The 26,075-nt window shown below is 34.5% G+C and overlaps 1 protein-coding gene across 4 annotated transcripts in view; it reads left to right on the forward strand.

Moving 5' to 3' along the window:
- Positions 1-26,075, forward strand: part of Scaf8 (SR-related CTD associated factor 8) — a 91,105-nt gene that overhangs the window by 62,803 nt on the left and 2,227 nt on the right. For 3 of the 4 annotated variants that reach the window (XM_048800241.1, XM_015502449.2, XM_048800249.1), the window contains exons 13-20: positions 1,863-1,963; positions 3,032-3,145; positions 4,064-4,220; positions 6,464-6,597; positions 8,321-8,465; positions 11,184-11,252; positions 15,011-15,229; positions 16,082-18,215. In XM_048800241.1, the coding sequence (XP_048656198.1) occupies positions 1,863-1,963; positions 3,032-3,145; positions 4,064-4,220; positions 6,464-6,597; positions 8,321-8,465; positions 11,184-11,252; positions 15,011-15,229; positions 16,082-17,541 (2,399 nt within the window). In that variant the 3' untranslated portion in view covers positions 17,542-18,215. Of the gene's footprint in view, positions 1-1,862; positions 1,964-3,031; positions 3,146-4,063; positions 4,221-6,463; positions 6,598-8,320; positions 8,466-11,183; positions 11,253-15,010; positions 15,230-16,081; positions 18,216-26,075 lie in introns of those variants that run through there. The other variant, XM_048800244.1, reaches the window with a different exon arrangement.

A 26,075-nucleotide genomic window follows, 5' to 3' on the forward strand; every position in this document is an offset into this window, starting at 1 on the left:
AGGTCCCAGTATCACCTTCAAGGGAAAGCCCCCAGTGACCTATTTTTCCTTGTATTAGGTATCACCTTCTAAAAGTTTCACCATCTCCCAATAGTATCACTGCCTGTCAGCCAACTCTTTATTGGACATTTTGCATCCAAATTATAGCACACAGTAAAAGAGACTTTGTAGTCCTTTTAAAACTAAAGCTCTAGGGGCTGGGGATGTGGCTCAAGCGGTAGCATGCTCGCTTGGCATGCGTGCAGGCCGGGTTCGATCCTCAGCACCACATACAAACAAAGATGTTATGTCTGCCGGAAACTAAAAAATAAACATTAAAAAATTCTCTCTCTCTCTCTCTCTCTCTCTCTCTCAGTCTCTCAAAAACAACAACAACAACAACAACAACAAAAACCCTAAAGCTCTAATTTAAAATTTTAAAAATATTAAGGATCATGAGATGGAAAGATTTTTTTGGTTAAGTATTATATATGTGTAGGATAATGCTACATGAGACAAAGAATAGCTAGCAGTGAAAGAACATTTATTAGTGTTCTGTGATAGCTAAATAATTTCTATGGCTTACTTAGGTCTGGAAGATGTTTGTGTTTTGAAAAGCCAGAGTGGAAGGACCCAATAATGATCTTGCCAACAATCGTACTCCAGTGTGAGGTTAAGTTGACCGCAGAATAGAGCCTGTCCTAGACCTGCCCTGTCAAGATCAAGGTAGTCAGAAAGCTGGAAACTTCATTTTTAAAATGACATTGACATAAGTCTATTAAAACTTAGTGTCAGCTGTAATATAAGTATCCTCAATAAAAGGTGGTATTCATGGAGGCATAGTCCAGGTGAAAGTAGGCAGAGAGTCTACATTTTATTAAGGAAATAAAATGGTAACAAGGAGTTATAATTCAGTCGTCTTGCCCATGTCCCGCATAGGCAGTGGAATGGGATTCCCTCGGTGGAATGGGCTGGCTGAGTAATAAAAACTTAGAAAAAACTAGAACTCAGAAAGTAGTGTCAGAAGCGGGGCACAATGGGCAAGCTGATCAGAGGGATCGAGCTTGTAGACTATGGCAAAATGGAGCCCATGCCTGCTTTATTTATATCGAGAAACATCAAAGGCCTTCCATAGAATGTTCTTTTTCACCAAAAAAGGTTAAAGGTGGGCTGCTCAGTTCCTAATTGGTTATGCCCATTTCCGGAGCTACTATGGGGGATCTTCCTAGTAAAGTGAAGATAAAGGTCACATGCATTGGGCAGTCCTTTGCAGTGGTATAGTTAGGTATAGTTCCCACGGCCAAACCTCACTCTCCCTGGCTTCGTGCCAAGAGAAGATCCTCATTTCTCGGATGGCTTCCTGAATAGTCTTTCCTCCATTTAATCTCTGTGCAGAGTCTTATTATTTCCTTAATGATAAAGTAGGTAGTATGGCTTTCAGATTTATTTGTTTGTAGGGAAAACATCCACTTATTCATTCTAATACTGAAGGATATTTGAAAGACTGATTGGTAAGATTGTAATGGAAAGTGGTTTTAAAACTTTCTTGCACATTGTGGTCAGCTGGGGGAATTAAGATAAAAACAAAAACAAAACCTCCCATATTCTGGTGTAGCATGCCACATACCACTCACAGTCTCCTACAGCAGACACTGGTAAAATTGGGAACAGGTGACATGCAAGAGGTTGACACAGTGGAAATGTGACTGAATAGTTGGAATTGATTCGATCAAAAACATAACAGATATAAGTGTCCATTAATAAGTATTTTAAGTATATTATGAATTTTATCTGTCATTAATACTTTTTCCTCAAGTTACTTGAAAGAAGTAACTATATATCTTTCTGATTTAGGTCATTTTGTCTATTTTATTTCTTGACAGTATGTAGCACTACTCTCTGGGTTGGTCAGGTAGACAAGAAAGCGACACAGCAAGATTTAACCAATCTTTTTGAAGAGTTTGGACAAATTGAATCCATTAATGTAAGTACCAGCTTTTAAATGATAATTTGAATTTTAAAAGTCAAGCTTTTCACTCATTTAAAGAATCTACTTTAGTTCCTAGTTAAGCTTAGTAGTAGATTTTTTAGCAGTTTAGCACTGTATTTATTTAGTTTTGCAATACAGGTGATTGAACCCAGAAGTGCTATACTACTGAGGTACGTTCCTTTTTTTAAAATTTAAAACAGGGTTTCACTAAGTTACCAGGACTGACCTTGGGCTTGTTATCCTCCTGCATAAGCCTCCTGAATTGCTGGTGTTACACCACCAGCACACCCAACTAGAACTTTTTTCTTAACATCAAATGTTTGAATTAGCAGGAACACTGTATGTGACCTAGTATTGTTTCCTCTCTCTTTTTTAAGATGAATATAAGAAACAGTCTCACAGAATAGTAATCACTCTCACATGGGCACTTGAGTGTAGTAGTTTACATGCTTCATGAATCATTCTTCAGATCTGTAACTAAGATTATTTTCCTATTGTTAAAACCTTTGTTCAGAAGTCTTGTTCAAAATAAAACAAATGTAGTTTTATCATCGATTGTTAAAAAATACAGATTTTATATTAAGGATGATACTTCCCCAAAATAAAACCCTTCACACATTCCTTAGTTAATCATTTGGAAAAGTTGAGAGTATCACTAGAAATAAATTATTTGCCTTCAAACATTTTGGCTATACAATATTATTTCCCTTTTATTTGGTAGTATTTTATATATGGAGATACACATTTATTTTGTTTTAATAGTTCTTTATTTTGTACTCAAGAAATCTTAACATTCAATATTTAAGATTTCACATATGACTTAAAATGAAGCCAAATTAGGTTTTGAATTTTGTTTATTTTTAACTGAGTTAATTGTACATAAATAATATTAATAATACATAAACAAAATCAGTAAACAGAAGGACAGGGGAAATTAGTTGATTAACCTACAAAAATTGGTGTATTAGTTAGTAGTCAGTGTTCTGTTTCACTAAAACTGTAAAATCCAACATGAATTTCCATCCTTATACTCTAAAAAAAAAATTATTTTTTTTTAAATAGATGATTCCTCCCAGGGGTTGTGCTTATGTCTGTATGGTACATCGACAAGATGCATTTCGGGCTCTTCAGAAACTGAGTTCCGGATCATATAAAATCGGTTCCAAGGTTATTAAGGTGAGATTTGAAGGAGCAGGGGATGGGAGGGATTTTCAACTATTTTTTGGTGTTTTTTTTGTTTTTGTTTTTGTTTTTTTTTGAGGGTGTGGTGGGTACTGGGGGATTGAACTCAGGGATACTTGACCACTGAGCCACATCCCCAACCCTATTTTGTATTTTATTTAGAGATAGGGTCTCATGAGTTGCTTAGAGCCTTGCTTTTGCTGAGACTGGCTTTGAACTCATGATCCTGCCTGAGCTACTGGGATTACAGGCATATGCTGCTGCACCTGGCTGTATTCATTTTTTTCTCCCATGGTGTACTGCCAGAGATTGAGCCCAGGGCTCAAGCCTGTGGAACATGCACTGTACCACTGAGCTACAGCCCTTAGCCTTGTTTTCATTTTAATGTTATAGGTACAGCTCATCAGAAACATTCCTTCAGTATTGTTGAGTTACAGAATTAGATATAGGTAAAATAAGTCCAGTAACCAAACATTAGTCAAATTATTCCTTAAAACCACACTTGTACAATTTTCTGAGTAAACAAGGGCACCATTTTATGAGCTTCCTTTCTGTTTATTTTATTTGCCATTTCATGGCAAAGTTATTTTTGTAAACTCAAGTATAGCTAGTCATTTTCTTTCTTGGTGTACAGGTTTTGTTTGAATTGTAATAACTATCCTAATTATTGCTAATGTAAATTTGACCTTTTTATAGTGAAAACAATATTTGGATTGTCTCTGGAAATGTATTATTTTAGCGTTACAGTAGGAAGTGGAAATAAATCTCATACACACTATACTAATGCAGATTTAAATTAGCAAAACTAATTTTATTTGTATTTGTAGTATTAATATAAAGTTTTGAACTTTTTGCATTGTTGTTATAGTACACATAAGAGCTTCCTTTTTTTCCTCTCCCCATTCCCAATAGATTGCTTGGGCTTTAAATAAAGGTGTAAAAACAGAATACAAACAATTCTGGGATGTGGATCTTGGAGTTACATATATACCATGGGAAAAAGTTAAAGTGGATGATTTGGATGGTTTTGCAGAAGGAGGCATGATTGATCAGGAAACTGTAAATACTGGTAAGAACCCTAAGGCCATTTTTAAATCCTTTTTAAAAAATATTTGTTTTAATTGTAGATAGACACAATAACCTTTATTTTATTTTTATATGTTGCTGAGGATTGAACCCAGTACCTCACGTGTGCTAGGCGAGTGCTCTACCACTGAGCCACAACTCCAGCCCCCTAAGGCCATTTTATTATTTAAAAAGGTACATTTAGAAGGTTGTATTTGAAATGGGATTTGGGGTGATAGAGTGATCTGTTCTATTTTATTTACTGAATTCATCTCCCAAAGAAGAGGGAAAAGAACACTGCTGTGTCCATTGTATATGTTTAATGGGTCCTATTTCATAAGTCTTAAAAGCATAGTTAGAAACTTGTGGATTAGAAGTATATTGTAAATGTAGCATTCCTCATGTTTATCTTATTTTTTGACACTTGTGTACGTGGAAGGTTTTTTGACTAAACATTTTTAATTTTTTGAGTTCAGTGGGAACTGAGAGCTTAAAAGTCTTTGAGAAGCTCTCCAGATTATTTTGAATATTGTCCATGTTGGGAAGAGCATTAATAGAATTTGTGTTTGTGTGTGTGTGGGGGGGGTGGTACTGGGTATTGAATTCAGGGACACTAAACCACTGTGGCATGTCTCCAGCCCTATTTTGTATTTTCTTTAGTGACAGGCTTAGCACCTCACTTTTGCTGGTTGGATTTAAACTTGCAATTCTGTTGCCTCAGCCTCCCCAGTAATAGAGTCTTCGTCTAAAAAGCTGCAATCCACATTCATGCAATGTAATAATACTTCTGGAGTACCTACATCATTTGGTCTGCTTTTTTTTAAAATTACCTTTTTTGTATTAAAAGATTTCAGTTATAAATTCACAAGATAATTAGCAGTTATATCCAGAAGGAAATATTAAATTGATATTTGGGAAAGAATTGAAATATGATTGGTGACTTATTTCTTCACATTTTAGCTCTCATTAAAATTGACTAATTTCCACAATATTTTTGTTCTTGGGCCAATGTAGATATTTTTATACAATTTCTTTCTGTTATTTTCTTGGTAGGAAATGTAGCTCAGTGATAGAGTATGTGCTTAGCCTGGATGAAGGTCCTGAGTCCAATGTCAAGCAAGACCTTAGTTGTTTTCTTTGTTAGTCTCCCTTACCCCACCTCAGCTTCTTCTCCAGAATGTTCATTCTTTTAATAGAGACTTTGGTTCTTTTTTTTTTTTTTTGTAAGTCCTAATTTTTGGAATGGAAATTATGACAGAGACTAATATACAAAAAATTATTACTGACATGAGGTATAGCACAGGGGTCACAGTTCATCGGTCAAATCCTGCCAGTGTGCTGTTCTGCACAAAAAATGTATTGAAATATAATAGTCTCACTTGGTTACCTATTTAATATGACTTGTTGTTTGTAATATTAGTTGAATGGTTGCAACAGGGAGCATATTGCCCACAAAGTCTGTGATACTTATATAGGAAGAGATTGCCAATCCATGTTATAATGGAAATAGATAATACATACAAAAAAATACAAACTGTATAGTATTTGTGTCAATAAGTTATAAGAAAAAAAAGCAGAGAAGGAAGATAAGCATATGGGTGTTTAAGTATTACAGTTTTTAAGTGATTTGTAGGTCTGGTGGAGAGATAGTTATTTAAAGAGGTGAGACAGCCTGGGGGGAGAATGTATTCAGTCAGAGGGAACATGAAGTGCAAGTCTATATTCAGAAATTTGGAGACTGGTATAGCTTTAGCAGAGCGGGTGAGGGAGGAGTATGAGATGAAGGCTAAGGGGTACAAAGGGGTAAATTTTTATTAATCTTATTTGATTTTTTAGTCTAAATGAGTTGGAGAACCTCAGGGGGACCCATAGGGCCTCTTTGTGCTATTTTTGCATAGTTGTATTTTCAGGAAGATTTTTCTGTATTGGGTTAATACTTCCTTTGTTGGTCTCTTCTTGTATCTTGTGATGAAAATATAGATAAGGCTGGTTCCTTGTATATCTAACATCCTTTGTGATATATTTCTATTATATCTCTTCTAAGTGTTATCTTTAAATGTCTTGTTTATCAAGCTTTTTTGGACTCCTTAGTATCTGGGCAAAAACCTAGAGTGCACCGAAGTTGTAGATGTTTTCTAAAGTTTACCAAGGTAGATGAAGGATTTAGATGTGATATAGATGTATAAATAGGAAAAATTGAAAAGTTGCACCTATCCAAAGGAAATTAATTTCAAATATTTTGTTTAGAATGGGAAACAGTGAAGAGCTCAGAACCCATTAAAGAGACGGTCCAGACAACTCAGAGTCCAACTCCAGTTGAAAAGGAGACAGTGGTCACAACCCAGGCAGAGGTTTTCCCTCCACCTGTTGCCATGTTGCAGGTTAGTACTGTGTGGTTGTTGTTTTTTTTTTCCCTTCTTTTTAAAAAAATATATGTTGTTTTACATTTCTGTATTTACTTATGTATTCACTATTTACTTTATAAAAACTTGGAGGAAATTGTTCAAAGTAGGAAAGGTCTTGTCAGTAATGTTAGGCAAAGAATTTTTCTTTTAAATCTCTTTAGTCTTTTTAAAAGATTTTTTGCTGGTGCTATGGTATCATTGTGCCAAACAAGAAGTTTAAAAAAGGTAAATGTGGAAAATATTGCCTCTGCAAACTTGCATGATTGTTTTCTTTGTTTAATGAGTTCTGGCTCTGAGACATGCACTATTTTAGGAACCTGGGGTTAGAGTAACACATTAGTGAGGGGGAAAAAAATCCTGCTTTCATTTTCAATAGGGAAGAGAGAATGTAAAATATGAGAGAGATGCTATGGAAGGGTAAAGATAGTCTGAAACTGGTTGGGAGTGTCTGGGTAGGTCCTTATAATTTTAAATACAATGGCCAGGTTAGACCTAGTTGAGAATCTTAACATTTGAGCAACAAAGGTACTAAGGGAATTAATCATATGGATATCTGAGGAGGAGCCCACTAGGTAAAGGGAACCACCAATTGGAAGGCTGTATGCCAGGAACATACTTGGTGTGTTCCAGGTGCCGTGAAACTGTAAGTGGCTAAAGTAAGGCCAGTGAGAGACAGGTTAGCGACAGTAAACCTCTCTAAGGTCTTTGGTTGTCATTCTGAATGAGATGAACCATTGGAGGATTTTGAGCAGAGGAATGACTTGATCTGACGTGATAGTTTTAAAGGAATGTGCTGACTACTATTTTGAAAATAGGCTATAATGAGCATTGATAATAGCAGGGAGTCCACTTAAAAACCAATATAGCAATAAAGGTGAGATGATGGTTTACTCCAAATAGCATGCTAGTTGTGGCAGTAATCAGAATTGGATAAATATTAGACATGCTTTGAAGTTATGATCAATGGGACTTCTAGAAGTATTTAATATGGATTTGTGAGAAAAAACAGAGAAAAAGGATTTTTTTTTTTCCTGGTCTAAGATATTAGAAAGATGGATTTACCATTAATAAGAATGGAAAAGACTGCCAGAAGAGTTCTTTTGGGAAGCACAGTTGGGAGTTTGTTGTTTTGTATGTGCATATTAAGTATGAAGTATCTTTTAGACAGTGAACTTGAGATGTTGAATAGACAGTTGATACAGTGGGAAATTTAGGTAAAGCTATGCAGCAGGTAAATTTTTAGGAAATTTTGTACCTAAGATGAGTAAAGGATATTCATGTTGGGATAAGAAGATAAATGTAAGAGAAATTTGAGCCATTCTAAAGCTGTTATTTCATGTTTTCTAATGGTGTGTTGTGACATTGGTAGGTATTATCTAGGCTTAATAGGAGATTAGTAGGCAGTTGAAAATTAATCCTAATATTCAAGTATTCAACCAGGCATCCATTATTTTACATCATTTGAATATAAGAAAGATTTCACAATCTCCAAGTAAATTATCTATTGTGTTTTATTGCCTTGCTTTTACCATAATAAGTATACTCATTGACAAAATTGTGGGGGTTGGTAATGATATTTGGTTGCTTTCTTAAAAGTCTACACATACATGTAAAATTTACCTTTAGCTATCCCAAGATGTGATCATTGCAAGTGAATAAACTGATAAGTGGCTTTTTTTAAAATTCCTATCCACTAAAGATTCCAGTAGCACCAGCGGTGCCTACAGTTAGTTTAGTTCCACCAGCATTTCCTGTGTCCATGCCAGTTCCGCCTCCTGGATTCAGCCCAATACCTCCACCACCTTTTCTGCGAGCAAGTTTTAACCCTTCACAACCACCTCCTGGTAAGAAATTTTCACATTATTATTTTGTGTTGCTGAGGATTGAAACCGGGCCTTTGTGCATGCAAAGCAAACACTCTACTCACCTTATTATTTGAAGTGTATTTAGAATATCATCAAAGTTGTTCTTTTTCCAGGCTTAAATGTCAAGGAGCCAGTGGTTCTTAGACCTTAGCATACCAGATTTTGTTCCTCTAAGTTTGTAGATGGGCCAGAGTGTTTTCATTACTAATTTGTGCTCAGAAGGCACATTTCTGGAAGAAGCACTGACAGAGAAAAAGGAATTCCTTTAAAATAATTGAAGATAACAACACTTAATGTAAAACTTTTGGTACTGGGGATCAACCAAGGAGTTCTTAACCATTGAGCCACATCCCAGACTGTTAATTTTTTGTTTTGAAATAGGGTCTTGGTAAGTTGCTCTCTAAATTGCTGAGGCTGGCTTTGAACTTGCAATCCTCCTGCCTTAGCCTTCCAAATAACTGGGATTACAGGCATACACCACCTTGCCCAGCTGAAAGTTATTTATAATTGTTATTTTTTGATCAGAAAGTTTGCACAAAATTCTGTAGATTGTTCCATTATATTAGAAATTATATTTTAAAATGCTGATTGAACTTGGAATATTTTTGTTGGCCTAATAAATTGTTGATAAGCAAAAGTGCCCAAATCAGTGCTTTTATGTTAAAACTATAAATTACTTAACACACATCTTTTTTTTTTTTTTAATTTTATTTTTTAGTTGTAATGGACACAATATCTTTGTTTTATTTTTATGTGGTGCTGAGGATCAAACCCAAGGCCTTGCATGTGCTGGGCGAGTGATCTACTACTGAGCCACAACCCCAGCCCTTAACACACATCTTAACAATTAAGTATACGTAATTGCTTTATAAAGCTTATAGAGCTTTTATTAGACCATGGAAAGTTAAAGGAATGAGGGAGAGATACAGGAATCAAGTGATTTAGGTATTGTTTCTCAAAATAGTTTTTTGCTTCATAAATTATTTGCACATTAAGAGAAGTACTTTGTTTTCTTTGATTTATATTCTTAACCATTGGATATAGTTCTTAAAAATGGTCAACAAGAGTAGAAAGTAAATTAATGTTGGACGTGGTGGCACACACTTGTAATCCCTGTGGTTCTGGAGGCTGAGACAGGAGGATTGTGAGTTCAAAGCCAGCCTCAGCAACAGTGGGATGCTAAGCAGCTCAGTGAGACCCTGTCTCTAAATAAAATACAGAATAGGGCTGGGGATGTGGCTCACTGGTTGAGTGCCCCTGAATTCAATCCCCGGTGGGGCCCCCCCGCCCCCCTCCCATGCCCCAAAAAAGTAAATTAATCTTCATAGAATGCTTTATTTTTCAGGTTAATATAAAAAATTTAATTGCTGTTTAATATATAATATAAAATTGAAAGATTTTTTTAATACTTATTTCTTAGTTGTGGTTAAACAAAGTACCTTTATTTTATTTATTTATTTGTATGTGGTGCTGAGAATCGACCCCAGGTCTTCAAATATGCTAAGGTTAAAGCTCTACCACTGAGCCACAACCCCAGCTCCTAAAATGGACAGATTTTAATAAGAATTTTGTCTTTAATATTTTAAATGTTGAAAAATCTTTCCTGTTACTGAGCACGGTGGCACATTCCTGTGATTCCAGCAACTTGGGAGGCCGAGGCAGGGAGATCACAAGTTCTGGGATGGCCTTGGCTGAACCCTGTCCCAATATAAAGAAAATCAGAAGGGCTATGGATTTAGCTCAGTGGTAGGATGCTCCTTATTTCAATCCTCCAGTATCACAAAAAAAGAAAGAAAGAAATTACTCTTTTCCATTATTTTCTGTATTCATTTGAAAATGAAAATTTCTGAAGCTATTGTGAAATTATACTTTTAATAATTATGCCACATAGACTTGGTAAATTATTTTCCATCATTGAATTTGTTGATAATATCTTTATTTTTATCACTGTTTTCTAATTAAGTTTACTGGTGGCTTGGTTTAAAATAAAAAATGCAAAGAATCAGATTCATAGCATGATCATTTGATCTTTAAAATAATAAAAAAGGCAGTATTAAAATGAAAACTTATTCTAGTCCTCAAAACATATAGTGTCTCTAAGATTAATGAAAATATTTTGATCTAATGGGTAAACAGCATATGTATCAAAGAACTAAAATGGTGTGTCTCATAGATGACATTGCATATAATGTGATCAGTAGTTTGAAATGTGTTTCACTGTCCCCAAGCACACTCTGTGCTTAATGTAAATAGGTTAGCTGACTTGAATTAATCATTGGTTTTATAGCAGCACAGAGTGTATCTCAGGACTTGAATGAGTAAATACATAAATGTGTTTATGATCAGTATCTCCCTGCTTAATCCTAATTTAGGATTTAATAAAGTACATGCTTTACATAAATGTCATTTAAAAAATAGAAAATATATGCACAAATATGAGGGCATAGTAATAAACAGTGGAATTTTGCTGGATGTGGTCGTGTGCACCTGTAGTGCCAACTGCCCAGGAAGCTGAGGCTTGATGGATCACTTTAGCACAGGAGTTCAAGGTCAACCTGGGCAACACAATGGGATCCCCATCTCTATAAAAGAGAAGAATGTGGAATTTCATTTATAGCTATTGAAATCTCTGATTTGAAACAAATACTTTTTCTTTTACTGTTTTATTTTTGGTCTTTTTTTTTTTCTCCTATGTAGGTTTCATGCCCCCTCCAGTTCCCCCGCCTGTTGTACCACCCCCTGCAATTCCACCAGTAGTACCAACATGTGAGTTTTCTACTTAGAATTTTCTTTATTTCCAATAGTATTAAGTGTATTGGTTCTAATTCCTGTGAATTTATTTTTTTAATGAAAGTTTTCAAACAAATGTATTTGTTAGATGATTTCTAAAAATTAACAGTATTATGGCAATTTTTATATTTGCTCAGTTGTCTCAAAGTGTTTTTCTGTAATTGAGTTTAGTAGTCAGAAAGTCAAAATTCAAAGAAGATCCCCCCATCATATTTGTGGTTTTTGTTTGCTTTATTAAATGTCTTAATCTAGAGCAGATTCACCTAAACTCTGCTTCCATTTCATTATTCTTCATGACATGTTGAAGAAACAGTTCAGTTTTTACCCCCCATCATGTTTGTGGTTTTTGTTTGCTTTATTAAATGTCTTAATCTAGAGCAGATTCACCTAAACTCTCCTTCCATTTCATTATTCTTCATGACATGTTGAAGAAACAGTTCAGTTTTTATATATATATACAAGATCCCAAATAATGGATTAGAATTTTTGCATCTTTGTGGTATTAAATTTTTTCCTGTGTCTCTACATTTCTTATGCAATGGAAGTGAGCACTAAAGATTTAGATCCTAGTTTAGCTTTTTTCACAAATGCCAAATGCCTTAAACTTGGCATGACATCACATCAGAAGTCATGTAGCATCTTATCTTTTTACCTTGTGGTTTACTTTGTTTTTTAGAGCAGTTTTAGGTTCATGGTAAAATTGAGCCAAAGGTACAGAAATTTCCTATATACTCGCACTCTTGACATGCCTAGCCTCTCCAGAATGGTGTATAGTTATGCTGATGAACCCACGTTGAGACATGATTACAGAAAAAGTTCATAGTTTACATTAGGGTTAGCCTTTGGTGTATTTTCCACTTTTAATGATGTTATGATGGATCAGAACATTCAGGTAGTGGAACTTGGTCATTTGAAACATTTCCCTTCAAGTTTTTATATGATGATTTCATCCATTAGCCATTGTTGCTTGAATTATTTGCCATTAATTGCAAAGTTGTATCTTTTAAAATCTAGAATTCCTTCTACATTCCTTAACTAGAGTTTTTTCAATTTAAAGAAAAAACAAATTATTTCTCATCAGCTAATGGTACTTGTTTAGTCTGGGCAGGAAAGTCAGGGTAGATGTGAAATCTTATCTTTAATTTCCATCTTTCAGTATGATGTTTTAGTTCTAGGGAGCATTCCTGTGATAACCAATAACTGAGGCAGGGAGGATTTCTTATATCTCTCCTCTTCCTCTCCCTTGTCCTCCCTTCTTCCTTTTTTTTTTTTTTTTTGATTGCTTTCTCGGTGTTTATGGATTAAAAGACTTTCTTCCAATCACTTGCATTTATTGTTCTTCATGAAGTTCAGATTGCTTCATCTTTGAACAATTTGGAGAACCTATGTGTTGCTTCTTTGTTAAGATGATTGCATTAGTTTTTCAAGGCTTCTTAGCCTTTTTTTGGCCCATTGTGTCCCTGACTGATTTTGTGTTTTTCCTGCTCTAGTTCAAGAATCCATCATTTCTCCAAATGGGATATAGTATTTAGAGGTCACAATTGGGGTATAAGATTTTCATTTTGCTTTTGCGATTTCTTTGGGCATAGGAATTTTCAGTATATAAAACTAGACAATACATGTTTTGAAAAGGAAAAAAAAATATGAACATACACTGTAAAACAAATTTGACTTTATAGAACTTTTTTTTTACTTAGCTACTTTGATTTTTAAATTTATATTCTACTGAAAACATTAATTTGATTACTTATTTTCATTCTTATAATTAAAACCTGCACACCCAATACACAGTAGTTTTTTGTGAAAAGGCCAGTATTAGTGCTAACAAGCATTCTGGATGAAACTTAACATTTCTCCACTGATATCTTTATCCTCAGAATATGTATTTATTGAAAATGTATAATCAAGTTGCCCTTAACCTTCAGTCACCTGAAAACATAATTTGCTCTTTGTAGTAGTGGCACCAGCTTCATGTGTGAATTTTTCATTTTTTTGACATTTTCATAGAATAGGCACCCCAGCCTACCTGGTTTTCTTTACTAGAATAAACATTTCAAAAGGAAAACAAGAACTGAAATGTAAATCATTACAGACATTTATTACCTTTAATTCCTTAGTCTTTTTTCCTATTTTTGGACATTTCAGAAATGTTAAATATGCACTTTTATTCATTTTTATTGCTTTTATGTGTTTTCCCTGTAGCTATTCTTTAATCTTCTAAACAAACCTTTAGTAATTTGGCTCAAGCTTATGTCAAAAATTAGACCTGAAAAGGCCCATATTACAAGAGAATATATATGCTAAATAGAGATCTTAACTTTGGATATCTAATGCATTTTCTTAATATTCTTTTTTGTTTGTTCTTGTGTATACATGACAATAGAGTGTATTTTGTCATACTATACCTACATGGAGTATAACTTCCCATTTTTGTGGTTGTACATGATGTTGAGTTTCACCTGTCTTGTATTCATATATAAACATAGGAATGTTCTGTCCCGTTCATTCTACTGTCTTCCCTAGTCCCATTACCCTCTCTTCCCTTCATTTCCTTTTGTCTAATCCAGTATTTTCTTAGGATTCTTTTTTTTTTTTTTTAAAGAGAGAGTGGGGGGGGAGAGACAGAGAGAGAATTTTTTAATATTTTATTTTTTAATTCTCGGCGGACACAACATCTTTGTATGTGGTGCTGAGGATCGAACCTGGGCCGCACACATGCCAGGCGAGCGTGCTACCACTTGAGCCACATCCCCAGCCCCTTCTTAGGATTCTTAAATGAATTCTTCTTTTAGTGTTTAGGCCACATTAGAATCTTTCCTTTTTAATATTCTTGGTTAATTAGGAATAACTATTTATTTCAGAAAATTAGACTAAGTGTTCAGAAGTTATTTCTGAATTCATACAAATTACGCTAGATCCTGCCTCCTAATTATTCCTAGTTTATTAGTTTGGAAAATCAGGAATTGATTAATAGAAAGAAGTTCTGGTGTGCTCCAGATTGCTTGCACACTCTGTCTCATTTTTAATACTTCCTGTTGCCTGATCATAGGGGTTTTAATCTGTATTTTACTGCTCTCTTATGTGCTAACAGTTTGTCCTGGTAACTCTAGAGTCAAATGTGAGGAAAAATATTTCCTAAGATCTCCAAATATGATTTGAAAATCATAGTTGTGTAGTTAACATTCCTCTAGTTCTGCTTTTTAACATATAGATGACGTTTGGTCTTGAGAATTTTTCTATCAGTTCTTTAAAACATGGTTTCAATAGCTTTGTATTTGTAGTCCATCTCATCTGTATTTCTAATTTCATTTGAAAAAAGGTAGTGAATGTAAGAATGTACCTTGTAGGTTCAAGGAGAATGGGCAGATTTTCATTCTGATGCTAATCATTTAGTCTGTGCTAATCATTTCTGTATATTTTGCTTTTCTGGCTAGTGTCTTTGGAAAAGTAATTTTTTGTATTTCTGGAATTTTCTTTAGTCCTGGTTCTTGCTTTACTAAACACTTCTGTTAAAAAAAATACTTCTTATACCTGTTGGTGTTCCCTATTTTTAAAAGTAAAGTTTTGTAAATATGCCTTAGTCTCTTCATGATAACTTATTGGTCCTTTTGAGCATTATTTATTATATAATGTCCTTAGTAATAAAGATGCCATAAAGTGAATCATTCAAGCAGCCAGAAAATATGAATTCATTAGCTAATAAATCTGAGATACATTTTTCTCTCTTTAAACAGCCTTAGTGCAACCGCCACTGTCCATGACCCCTGAAGCTGTGAAGGATGTTGGATTTGGTAGTCTTGTTTTACCAGGTGGTCCAGTTGCCAGCAGTCTTGCTACTTCTGCTCTACCAGCTGGAAATGTTTTTAATCCTCCACCTAAACAAGCAGAGCCTGAAGAAAAAGTACCTCATCTTTTAGAACACCAGATTTCTTCTGGTGAAAACAGCAGATCAGGTAAAAAATAAATAAAATAAATCTCTAGAAATGCTATTAAATCTCATAGCATTTCTTTATGTATTGATATTTAATTCTGGGGTGGCATGCATTTGCACAGATGTTGAAATATTGTAATTTTCAGAGAGAGAGAGAGACATCACTATACCTAGCGACTTTGATTTTTTAAATGACATTTTACTCAGAATAATGTAGATTTCGGTTCCCTTGCACCTTTTTGGCCTGCCTCAGTGGATTATTATGAAAATAAAGCTGCACAGAACCTGTATGTTTATAAGAAAATGAAATGAGCAAGTATTAGGTATGAATAACTTCTACCAATCCTAGATATTATCCAGTTAGATCTGGATGATAAATACGGTGTTTGAAAGCATTTAAGTTCTTTTGTTATGGCCCTGCTATTGGTATATTAAAAATTATGTTTTAAAAAGGCTTTCCATTAAAGGTAAGTGAATCAGTGTAAAGTTTTATAGAACAGTCCCACTTAAGTTTTAATATTTAAATTTCACTTTGTATAATTTTAATAATTAAAAAAATTTTAATATGTATTTTTTAGTTGTAGTTGGACACAATACCTTTATTTATTTTTATGTGGTGCTAAGGATTGAACTCAGGGCCTTGCACGTGCTAGGCGAGCTCTCTACCTCTAAGCCAAAACCCCAGCCCCAATTTTAATAATTTAAACTCAATTTTTATTTAGTGTTTAGTATAGCTTGATTTTTGCGGATACAAGTAACTGATTAACTCCAGCTAATTACTGGAAATTATAGCATTAATAATTTATAAGTGAAGTTTCCTTTTCATGCCAGAATAACTATTATTTTGAATTATTTCTCTTCTTTCCGCTTTTAGTGATTCCGAATGATATTTCAAGTAATGCTGCAATTTTAGGAGCACAGCCGCCTAATGTGACAAGCAATTCTGGAATTTTGGGAGTCCAAAGACCAAATGTATCAAGTAACTCTGAAATTCTTGGAGTCCGACCATCTAATGTTTCCAGTAGTTCTGGGATTATTGGAGCTCAACCACCAAATATTCTAAATAACTCTGGAATTTTGGGAATACAGCCACCGAATGTGTCAAATAGTTCTGGACTTTTGGGAGTGCTACCCCCAAATATGCCGAATAATTCTGGACTTGTAGGAGTACAGCCACCAAATGTCACAAATACTTCTGGACTTTTGGGAACACAGCCACCTGCTGGACCTCAAAATTTACCCCCTTTAAATATCCCAAGTCAAAGGATGCCTGCAATGCCAATATTAGACATTCGTCCAGGACTAATACCACAGGCCCCTGGACCAAGATTCCCTTTAATACAACCTGGAATTCCACCCCAACGTGGAATCCCTCCCCCATCGGTACTTGATTCAGCTCTTCATCCACCACCCCATGGACCTTTTCCTCCAGGAGATATTTTTAGTCAGCCAGAAAGACCTTTTCTAGCTCCTGGAAGACAAAGTGTAGAAAATGTTATTAACCCAGAAAAAAGGATACCGCTTGGGAGTGATAACATTCAACAGGAAGGAGATAGAGATTACCGGTTTCCTCCCATAGAAACCAGGGAGAGCATTAGTAGACCTCCCCCAGTGGATGTTAGGGATGTGGTTGGGCGGCCTATAGATCCAAGAGAAGGTCCTGGAAGGCCTCCATTAGACGGTAGGGATCATTTTGGAAGACCTCCTGTAGATATCAGAGAGAATCTTGTGAGGCCAGGTATAGATCATCTTGGTCGAAGAGACCACTTTGGCTTTACTCCAGAGAAGCCCTGGGGGCATAGAGGAGATTTTGATGAGAGAGAGCACCGGGTTCTCCCTGTCTATGGTGGTCCAAAAGGATTACATGATGAAAGAGGTAGATTTCGGGCTGGAAGCTACCGATTTGATCCTAGAAGTGGTCCTTGGAACAGAGGATTTGGACAAGAAGTTCACAGAGATTTTGATGACCGCAGAAGACCCTGGGAAAGGCAGAGGGATAGGGATGACAGAGATTTTGATTTCTGCAGAGAAATGAATGGAAATCGTCTTGGACGAGATAGAATTCAAAACACTTGGGTCCCCCCTCCTCACGCTCGGGTTTTTGATTATTTTGAAGGGGCCACTTCTCAACGAAAAGGTGATAATGTGCCTCAGGTTAATGGTGAAAATACAGAGAGACATGCTCAACCACCGCCTTTACCAGTACAGAATGATCCTGAACTTTATGAAAAACTGACGTCTTCAAGTGACATAAACAAGGAGAAGAGTGACACAGTTGCTGATATAGAAAGTGAACCAGTGGTGGTAGAAAGCACAGAAACTGAGGGGACATAATCATCACTCAGTAGGTAAAAGATACCTTTTGTAAAGTTGTCATCTCTCTGTAATAGATTAATGGCTGACTGGACCATAGTTGTTCACTTTTGTCTGCCAGAATTAAGTTAATCTGATGTTCATGTTCACCTTTCTCTTAAAATAATTGTACAACTGACTTGTATAGACATTGTTCTTAATATGAACATGATAGGTAAACTTTTTTTTTTTATTTTTCTGATAAAATATAAATGTTGCCCCAGATTCTTTTAACGTCAAGGAAACGAATAACAGCTTGTCAGAGACTTCCTATGGAAGAAAGAATTTTTTAGATACTATCAGTAGGTTGGATATGGTAATAGATATATTTCAAAATAGCGAGTGGTGGTATATCTTATCCATATCTCTAGGCTGCTGCAGCATTTTAAGGTAGTAGACAAAGCTGTGATATTTTATGCAAAGACTGGCTCTAGATATTTGAGGAGCATACTACAGAGATTTTAAAAAGTGATTTTGTAAAATCTACACTATGGTCTCTGTTACTCCAAAGTAAGTGTGTGTGATTTGTTCCTCATACTGCAGTGAGTAAAAGAAAAAAAAAAAAAAGAAGTAAACAACAACATAAATATTAAAGTACGTTTCAATGTTGGGTGAATTTTGTTTTTAGATGCCAATAAAACTTATTTGTTTGATAACAGTGTTCTAGGAATTGTATTTTTTTAACCTACAAATTCTTAAGACTCTGAATCATTAGAAGCATGTGCTTAGTTGTGAAAATTTTCTATTATTCTTATAACAACACAAAGAACTGTGTGGTAGAAAAAGCATTTACTTTGTTATTAAAATCATGCAGTCTCATATAGTATGTATGCAACATCCGTGTATGTTTACTGTGTAAGTCATAGTTTTTTTCTTTTTCTCTGTATGTTGGTCTTCATGTACATACAGAGAAAGTGAAGAAGAGTTTAGGTAATGAAATGTTCTTTAAAATATGATAGAAAATTGGAAAAGTTTGGCAAATTTGCTCATAGTTACAGCTTATTGTTTTTAGTCTTTGTGAAGATAAAATAAGAAGTATTATAAAGAAATACAGTGGCAGGGTGGCAGTTCTTTTTTAACATAGCTAAGTGAAGCCAGATTTAGCTTGGAGCCATATTTCACATAAATGCTTGCATTGCTTTGTTTCACACTGTATTTGGTATTCTGCATAGTTTAGTAGTAGCACTAAAGACTTTCTTAATTCATGTGCCTGACATGAATTACTTAATTGAACAAAATATATATATATATATATAGATAGATAGATAGATAGATAGATATAGTGGTGTTGGTGGACTTTTAAGATACTAATTTGTATACCAAGAACAAAGTGTCCATCATATGTTTGGTAGGCTCTGGGTAACACTTTTGGGATCAGCCTCCCAGGTAAACTGAACAGGAGAAAAATTTGGGGTTGGTTTCCTGTTTGGTTTTGCTTTTATGTTTCATTTATTTGCTGTTTATATTCTTTTGGGTTTTTCATATACAGTATATACATATTAAAAACCCCTTTGATGTTTTTTAGTTTTTAATGGAAGGCTTTCATTTGGTTCTATGAATAGTCATTTTCTTTGCTGTGCATTTTGAACAACTCACTATTTGCTTATCAAAAGTACTTAAGATATGTTTGTCAAGCCTTCAAAAATGATAGAGCACACCAGCCATTAAAATTGGATTGGTTTTCCTTACCTCTGATCATCTAGAGATGCATAAGATAACTTTAAGATTTCTGGCCAAAAATAAAATCTCTTTTTTACAAGGTGTTTTGACTACAGATAGTACATTATCTATTTTACTTTCTGAAAAAGTAGGTGAGAGTAGAAATGTTTAAATACTGTTTACTTTGTTTATTTCCATGGTAATTAAGTGAATAATTTGGAGTTAGTTTGAGATAATTTTCTTAGGGTAGTGAGGAAGAACTACGACATTGGTGCAAAGTTTTAATGTTAGAAAACATTGGCCTGGTCCTTAAGGAAATAATATTGAGTGGAATTTCTTTTCAACTACTTTAGTTGCATTTACCATGATTAAAATTAAGTGACATTGAGTTGAATTAAGTAATTATGAAAAATGTGAAGCTTCCTAGTGTTTATGGATCCCAGACTTTTCATCACTGTTACACCTCCATGTGGGAACTTGAAAACAAAATAAGTTCAAGTGTTAAGCTGGTTTGAAGGTTCTGAAGGTGACAGTTACCTAATCAGTTGGCAGTACTATATCTTGAAACCAACCTAGGAAATGTTTGAAAATGCTCTTTTTAAATAGCTAGAAGGAAATTATGATCTGCTTCTTTTGCTCACAGTTCTTTCACAAGAATGCTAACTATTAGAAGTATGTTAGGAGTAACATAGCTGTTTTAATAACAGTGGTTTCAGGTGCTGCCGGAAGTAACTACTTTAGACCCTGAATTATGTAGTGGTGGTTTGTTCTGTGCTGGGGATGAGACTAGGGTTTGTGCCTGCTAACCTTGCATTCTAGCACTGAGCAACGCCCCTAGCCCCACATAGCATTTTAATATGTGACATGTTAGAGTGATGTGACTTTGTCAGTATTAGTAAACCAAGTCAGTAGTTCTAAAATATTTTAATGTCTCTAAACGTTTCGTTAAACATGGGCTTCTCTACTTAGCTTAAATGTATATACTGTATTTGATCTTTCATACTGTAAATAGAAATAGCAGTGTTGTCTTTATCTGCATCATATTATGGGTACATGCTCTGTTCTAATTTTGTTTCAATATGGGGGTGGAGAAATACTTTGAAAGATAGAAGTAGTATGAAATTATTCCTTTAAAACTTTGAAAGTGGCCTGATATATTTCATTGATAAAATCTATTTATTATTTAAGCGATTGTATTCTTACCAAAGCAGTGAATTTAGTCACTTCATTAAATTTGCCATTTTTACTTTTATATAAAAGGTTATATTTTATAGAACCACACATTTAGAACTTTTTTGAGGGCAGTGGTTTTACATTTAAAAAGAAGCTACCTTTTTTAATTTGGAAAAGTGTTTTGTATCTCATTGGAAGCACCATTTAGAAACAGAAATTGCTTTTGATAAGACATGCCAGTAGTTGTAAAATACATCACTAATTCAAAGATGTTGAAGTGTAAAAGGAATGATGGTATCAAATAAATCTAATTTATTATTGAAATAGACATTCAGTTTAGTGAGAATGTATGAGTATTACTATTATTAAATGAATTTGGGTAAATTTCCTACCCATTTAAACTTTCATACACTCATCCATACTATTAAGTGATTTAGAGAATATTTTAGTGTTTTTCCTCACTGCATGTATTTTAGATGGGTACAGCCTTGAATGACAGGAAATTTTATATTCAATTAAAACTAATTGGATATACCTTGTGTGCCTTCATATTAGTAGAGTAGTATTTATTGGGTGCTATATTAAAAGTGTTTTAATTGACTTTCAAAGAAAAAAGACTAACATTTTTCTCTTTTTAAATATTTTATCTGCCTATTACAGAAAGGAGAACAAGTACCCATTCACTGTTAAGATAGGAAAAATAAAACATTGAATTATCTTTTGTTTTTAAAAGGACACAATACTTTTATTTAGTTTTTATGTGACACTGAGGTTTGAACCCAGTGCTTCACATGTGCTAGGCAAGTGCTCTACCACTGAGCCACAACCCAGTCCTTGAATTATATTAAGTAATCATAGTTGCTACAGTGTGGCAGAGAATTACAAATGTTTCCTTAATTGTCACTGCCGTGGTTTTATATAAAGCATCTTTTAAACTAAAGTTGTAGGAACTAAAATTTTCATTTTTCACTTCTAAAGTAAAAGGATTTGGTTATTGTCATTTTTAATACAAAAAATGATACTTTGATCCAAGGAAACTGCTGAAGCTAGAAAAAGATAGCTTTCTTTTGGTGCATGTAGGGGTCATACTTTAAGTAAGGACACTCATATTGAAAGCAGTTTGAAGTGGGCTTTCTCTGTGATTCTCAAAGTATGACAGACTCATTTGTGGAATTTTTTGAATATTGGGCAGAGGCCAGTTATCACAGACTTATAATACAGATTCTTCTGTGGTAACATTACAAATATAAATTATATACATATGCACATTTTCAGGGTGTATTTTTTTAAGCTCACCACATACTGCCATTTTAGCTATATTAAAATAAGCAAATATTTATTATATCATACACTTAAGATTCTAAAAAATTTTTAAAATTAAACATTAATGAACTACTATATCAAGAAGAGGAAGGAAACTTATGAGATAGGTTTGTACGAAGTGCTTTTTTGACTCAAGTGGACCTGTTTCATAGGATACCTCAGAGAAAGTTTTGATTAGAAGTAAAAACAAGTTTGGGGGCAAAATTGTGAGAGTTAAGATTTATCAGGGACCAAGAAGTAGTATTATTAATTAGACTACTTCAGTGTAAGTTGCATATCAAAAACTAATGCAAATCAGGTTGTTAGTTCGTGTGGAAGATTTGCTCATTTTTCTTCCCTCCACTTAATTCCCTCCCTTTCATCAAGCTCTTCATCCCATGTAGACACTTAAGATTACTCTGCCTTGTTGTAAAAATTATTCAAGATATAGAACAAAAGACTGTATATGCATGTGTGCATGTGTAGTATATAAACAAAGAGAAAGGTGCTAGTGGACTAACTTTTTATTGTATTAAAGATGTTAGATGCTTCAGATAGTAAATTGAGAGTACTTTTGCATGAAGCTTAATAGATAGTTAAAATTGAGTGTATAGTTGTCTCTTGTGTTCACAGGGAATTGATCCCAGGACAGTGCCTTCAGATACCAAAATCTGTAGATTCCCAGTCTCTTATATAAAATGGCATAATATTTGCATACCATCTTTGCATATCCTCCCATAGTCTTTAAGTCATTTCTAGATTACTTCTAATACCTAACACAACATAAATGCTGGGTATTTAGTTATTATACCTGAAGTTGTTTGAATCTGCACATGTGGGACCTGTGGATACAGAATGCTGATTGTAACACTTGTAACACTTTCTTCGTTCTTTGTCTCTTCATTCCCCCACCTATCACTTTTGTTTTGCTGTCTTTCTCAGGATTAGGCTCCAAATCCTAATTATAGCACTCAGTGCTCCTTTTTGATTAATCATTATAGGCAGAGATCAATTAATTTGTTAATTACATTGAAAATAGTTTGCTGGTCCTTTACTGGGTGATTTTTAAGGTTATTTCCAGCATTTAAATACCTTGAGCTTATGAAATAAATTTTCTCTTCTGTAAATGACCAGTTGAAGAAAATTAAGGGAAACAGAAAAAAATAAATAACAATATTGGAAGGGTTAAGATAAGAAGCCTTTTTTTGCCCTTGGTTTTTTTAAAACTAGCTTTAGCAATTGCTAGCTATATGTCTTTGGATAAGTTTCCAAACACTAATCGTTATTTTTTAATAGCTAGTCTGTAGAGTCACAATTTTTATTAGTAAAGATAATAGTAGCTAATATTTAGTCAACATACACTATATGACAGGAACTGGGATAATTGTTTTATTTATCTAATAATACTCATGACCATACTGTGAGGTAGTTATTATTTTAAGATCATTTTACTTAAGAGAAATCTAAGTCCCAGATTTAAGTAACTTCCCAAAGTCTTATAACTTGTAAATATTCAAGTACAGCTTGAAACCCTGTTGTACCAGATTCAGAAACTAGAGTGTACCACCTCACAAAGTGCCTGACATGTGGCTGAGGCTTGCCACATAGTAGTTCCACAGAAAAATATAAACAGCCCACCCAGGCTTATCCTTACAAATTTATGGCTGCATTGAAACACTGAAGTTCTGTTTTCATTGTTATAGGTGTGCATCATGTTATCTTTCCTATCATGAAATACTCATGCTAGATTCTATTTTCATGATTTTTTTAATGTTATGCCATACCATCATATTTTGAACTTTCTCAGTAACTATTTTGGAGGTATGTTTATGTCGACTCATGTTCGTAAGGTTTCATTTTGAAAACACTTTCCCACAAATTAAATAAAATTTCAAAACCCTTCTTTTGCCCTTTGAAATGCTTTGTGAAGCATTAGTGGTTGCTTGCAGATGTATATTTCAGAATGTGCTTTAGGTGTCTGTTTTATAAAATTTAACATATGTTGTCTGTATAACTAAAACTTAGTGCTTTCTTGTGCATGAAACTACGTTAGGAGTACTCCATTGACTTCAATTAAATGTGTGAAGTTACCTTTATCTATAGCATTTAATGTTGGTGTTTTCTGCCATGAGTTTGCAGTTGTTTTACCTTATTAGAATATATAATTTGGTTTTAGGTTTTATTTTTCTTTAAGTCATTAAACTAGATTTATATAAGTTATAATCCAAAGCATGTCATGGTGCTGGCCTTCGATGCCTTGAGCTAATGATTCTAAACATTGTGGCCATGTCACTACCCAGTGTACACCTCAGGGGGACATGCTTATTAAATTTGTGGATAAACTTGATATTTCTGCTAATCTTGTCAAAGTTTATTATTTGCTTGTTATATAAAATAAAATGTTGGATAATAAGTGTACTCATGATGAAAAAATACTTCAAGTATTTGTTTACAATCAGAATACTTGTATTAAAATAATTTTGGAAGTATAAAGGATAGCTGCTATTTAAGAATAGACCTTCCCTGCTGTGGTTAATTGCTCTCAGCCCATTAGATAGTAGAGGGTAGAATTTAATACATCACTGTGGTTAGACTGAGGTAAGGACTCATTGTTTTTCAGTGGCAAAAACATCAAGAGCCCTATCTAGGACAGTATTTTTAAGAAAGCTTATTTAATAATATTTTAATTGTAGCCTTTTTTTTTTTTAATATATTACTTTCTGAATTGCTAGCCCAGCAGTCCATGAGAAGGGTTTGAGGAGAGACCAACATTTTAAACTCTTTGTAGCAGGCATTCTGCATAATTCCTTGCTTTTCAGAAAACCTCTTTGGTAGGCTTTGCTGTCTCTTCTTTACAGATGAAGAAGCAAACTCAGAGGTGTCCGTGATCACACAGCTCTTGATTTGCACAGGGGCTCTGATCGAGGTTTTTCTGACTTCAGAGCTACGCTTTACTTGAGATGCTCTTTCAGGAAGGTAGATGTTAATGTATGATCTGTTCGATTACTATCTTGGGAATGCTGAAACAGCACAAAAAATTGGGTAGCTTAACACAACAGGAATTTATTCTCTCTAGAGACTTAGGAATCCGAAATCAAGGTGTCAGCTGAGCCCTGCTCTCTCTGAAGGCTGTAGAGAAGAATCCTTCCTTGCCTCTTCCAAACTTCCGGCTGCTGTCAACCAACCTTGGTGTCATAGATAAACCACTCCAGCATCTGCCTTCATCGTCATTTGGCCGTCTTTCTTCGCTTGCCTTCTTCATCTTTCCTCCGTGCATGTCTGTGTCCAAGTTTTCCTCTTCTAAGAGGCTATCGGTTATATTGAGTTAAAAGCCCATCCTAGTTAACTAATTGTATCTACAACAACCGTGTTTCTAAATAAAACATGCCTTCTGAGGTACTGGGAGTAAGGACTTCTACTTATATTTTGAGAGGACACAGCCACCCATAATAACCTATGAATAAACAGTATAACCGTCTTAGGATCTGAATAAATTGACCTGAACATCTTCAAACAGAGTGGAAGGAGGAGGTACATTTTAGAATGACAAAGCTACATCTTTTATAGAGCTTCAGTTTTAAATTAGTTTTGGTGTTACAGCAACCAAATTTAAATTCAAAAAATAAAATCATAAACCATGAGACATAATAGGCAGCACTGCCTACTTCTTAGATGAATTTGTGATGTCTGTACTTTGATGTTTTTTTATGAATACTTTTTTTCAAAGGAAATCCAGTATATTCATGTTATATAAAGTAAATCTGGTTAATGCGAGTTATTCTTCCATTAAAAAGTACATAATGAGCCAGGGGTGTAGCTCAGGGCCAGAGTACTTGCCTAACATGCAAATTCAGTCCCCAGCCCCACCACCAAAAAAAGAAAAAAATGCTGGTGCATAAAGCTGGATGTTTCTAAGACTTCATTCAATCCAGCTGCTCTGAAAATGTGTGGTGCTGGGTCTCTCCATTTTACTTCTGTATGTCATGATTTTGAAAGACTGACAATCCTGGCACAGTGACATATGCCTGTAATTTCAGCAAGGCTGAGGCAGAAGGAACTCAAGTTTGAGGCCAGGCTCAGCAGTTTAGCATCCTATTTAAATAAAAGGCTGGGGACAGTGCAAGTAGCTGAGTGCCCTGCGTTCAATCCCCTGGACCACAAACAACAAAAACAATGTCAGTATTTTCAGTTTTTTCTGATCCTTAAAAGATCCTCTTTAGAGTTACATAGGGATCACTTTGATATTCCATTGGTGTATCACAGAAGAGTTTTTTGTTTACCAAACAGATTTTTCAATGTTTTATGTGTGTATAACCTTAATACATTTATTTATTTATTTTTCATAGAATTTACTAGCAAAATCTAATGAAGTAAAAACAGCT

This window comes from Marmota marmota, unplaced genomic scaffold (genome assembly GCF_001458135.2).
Source record: "Marmota marmota marmota unplaced genomic scaffold, marMar, whole genome shotgun sequence".
NCBI classification, from domain to species: Eukaryota; Metazoa; Chordata; class Mammalia; order Rodentia; family Sciuridae; genus Marmota; species Marmota marmota.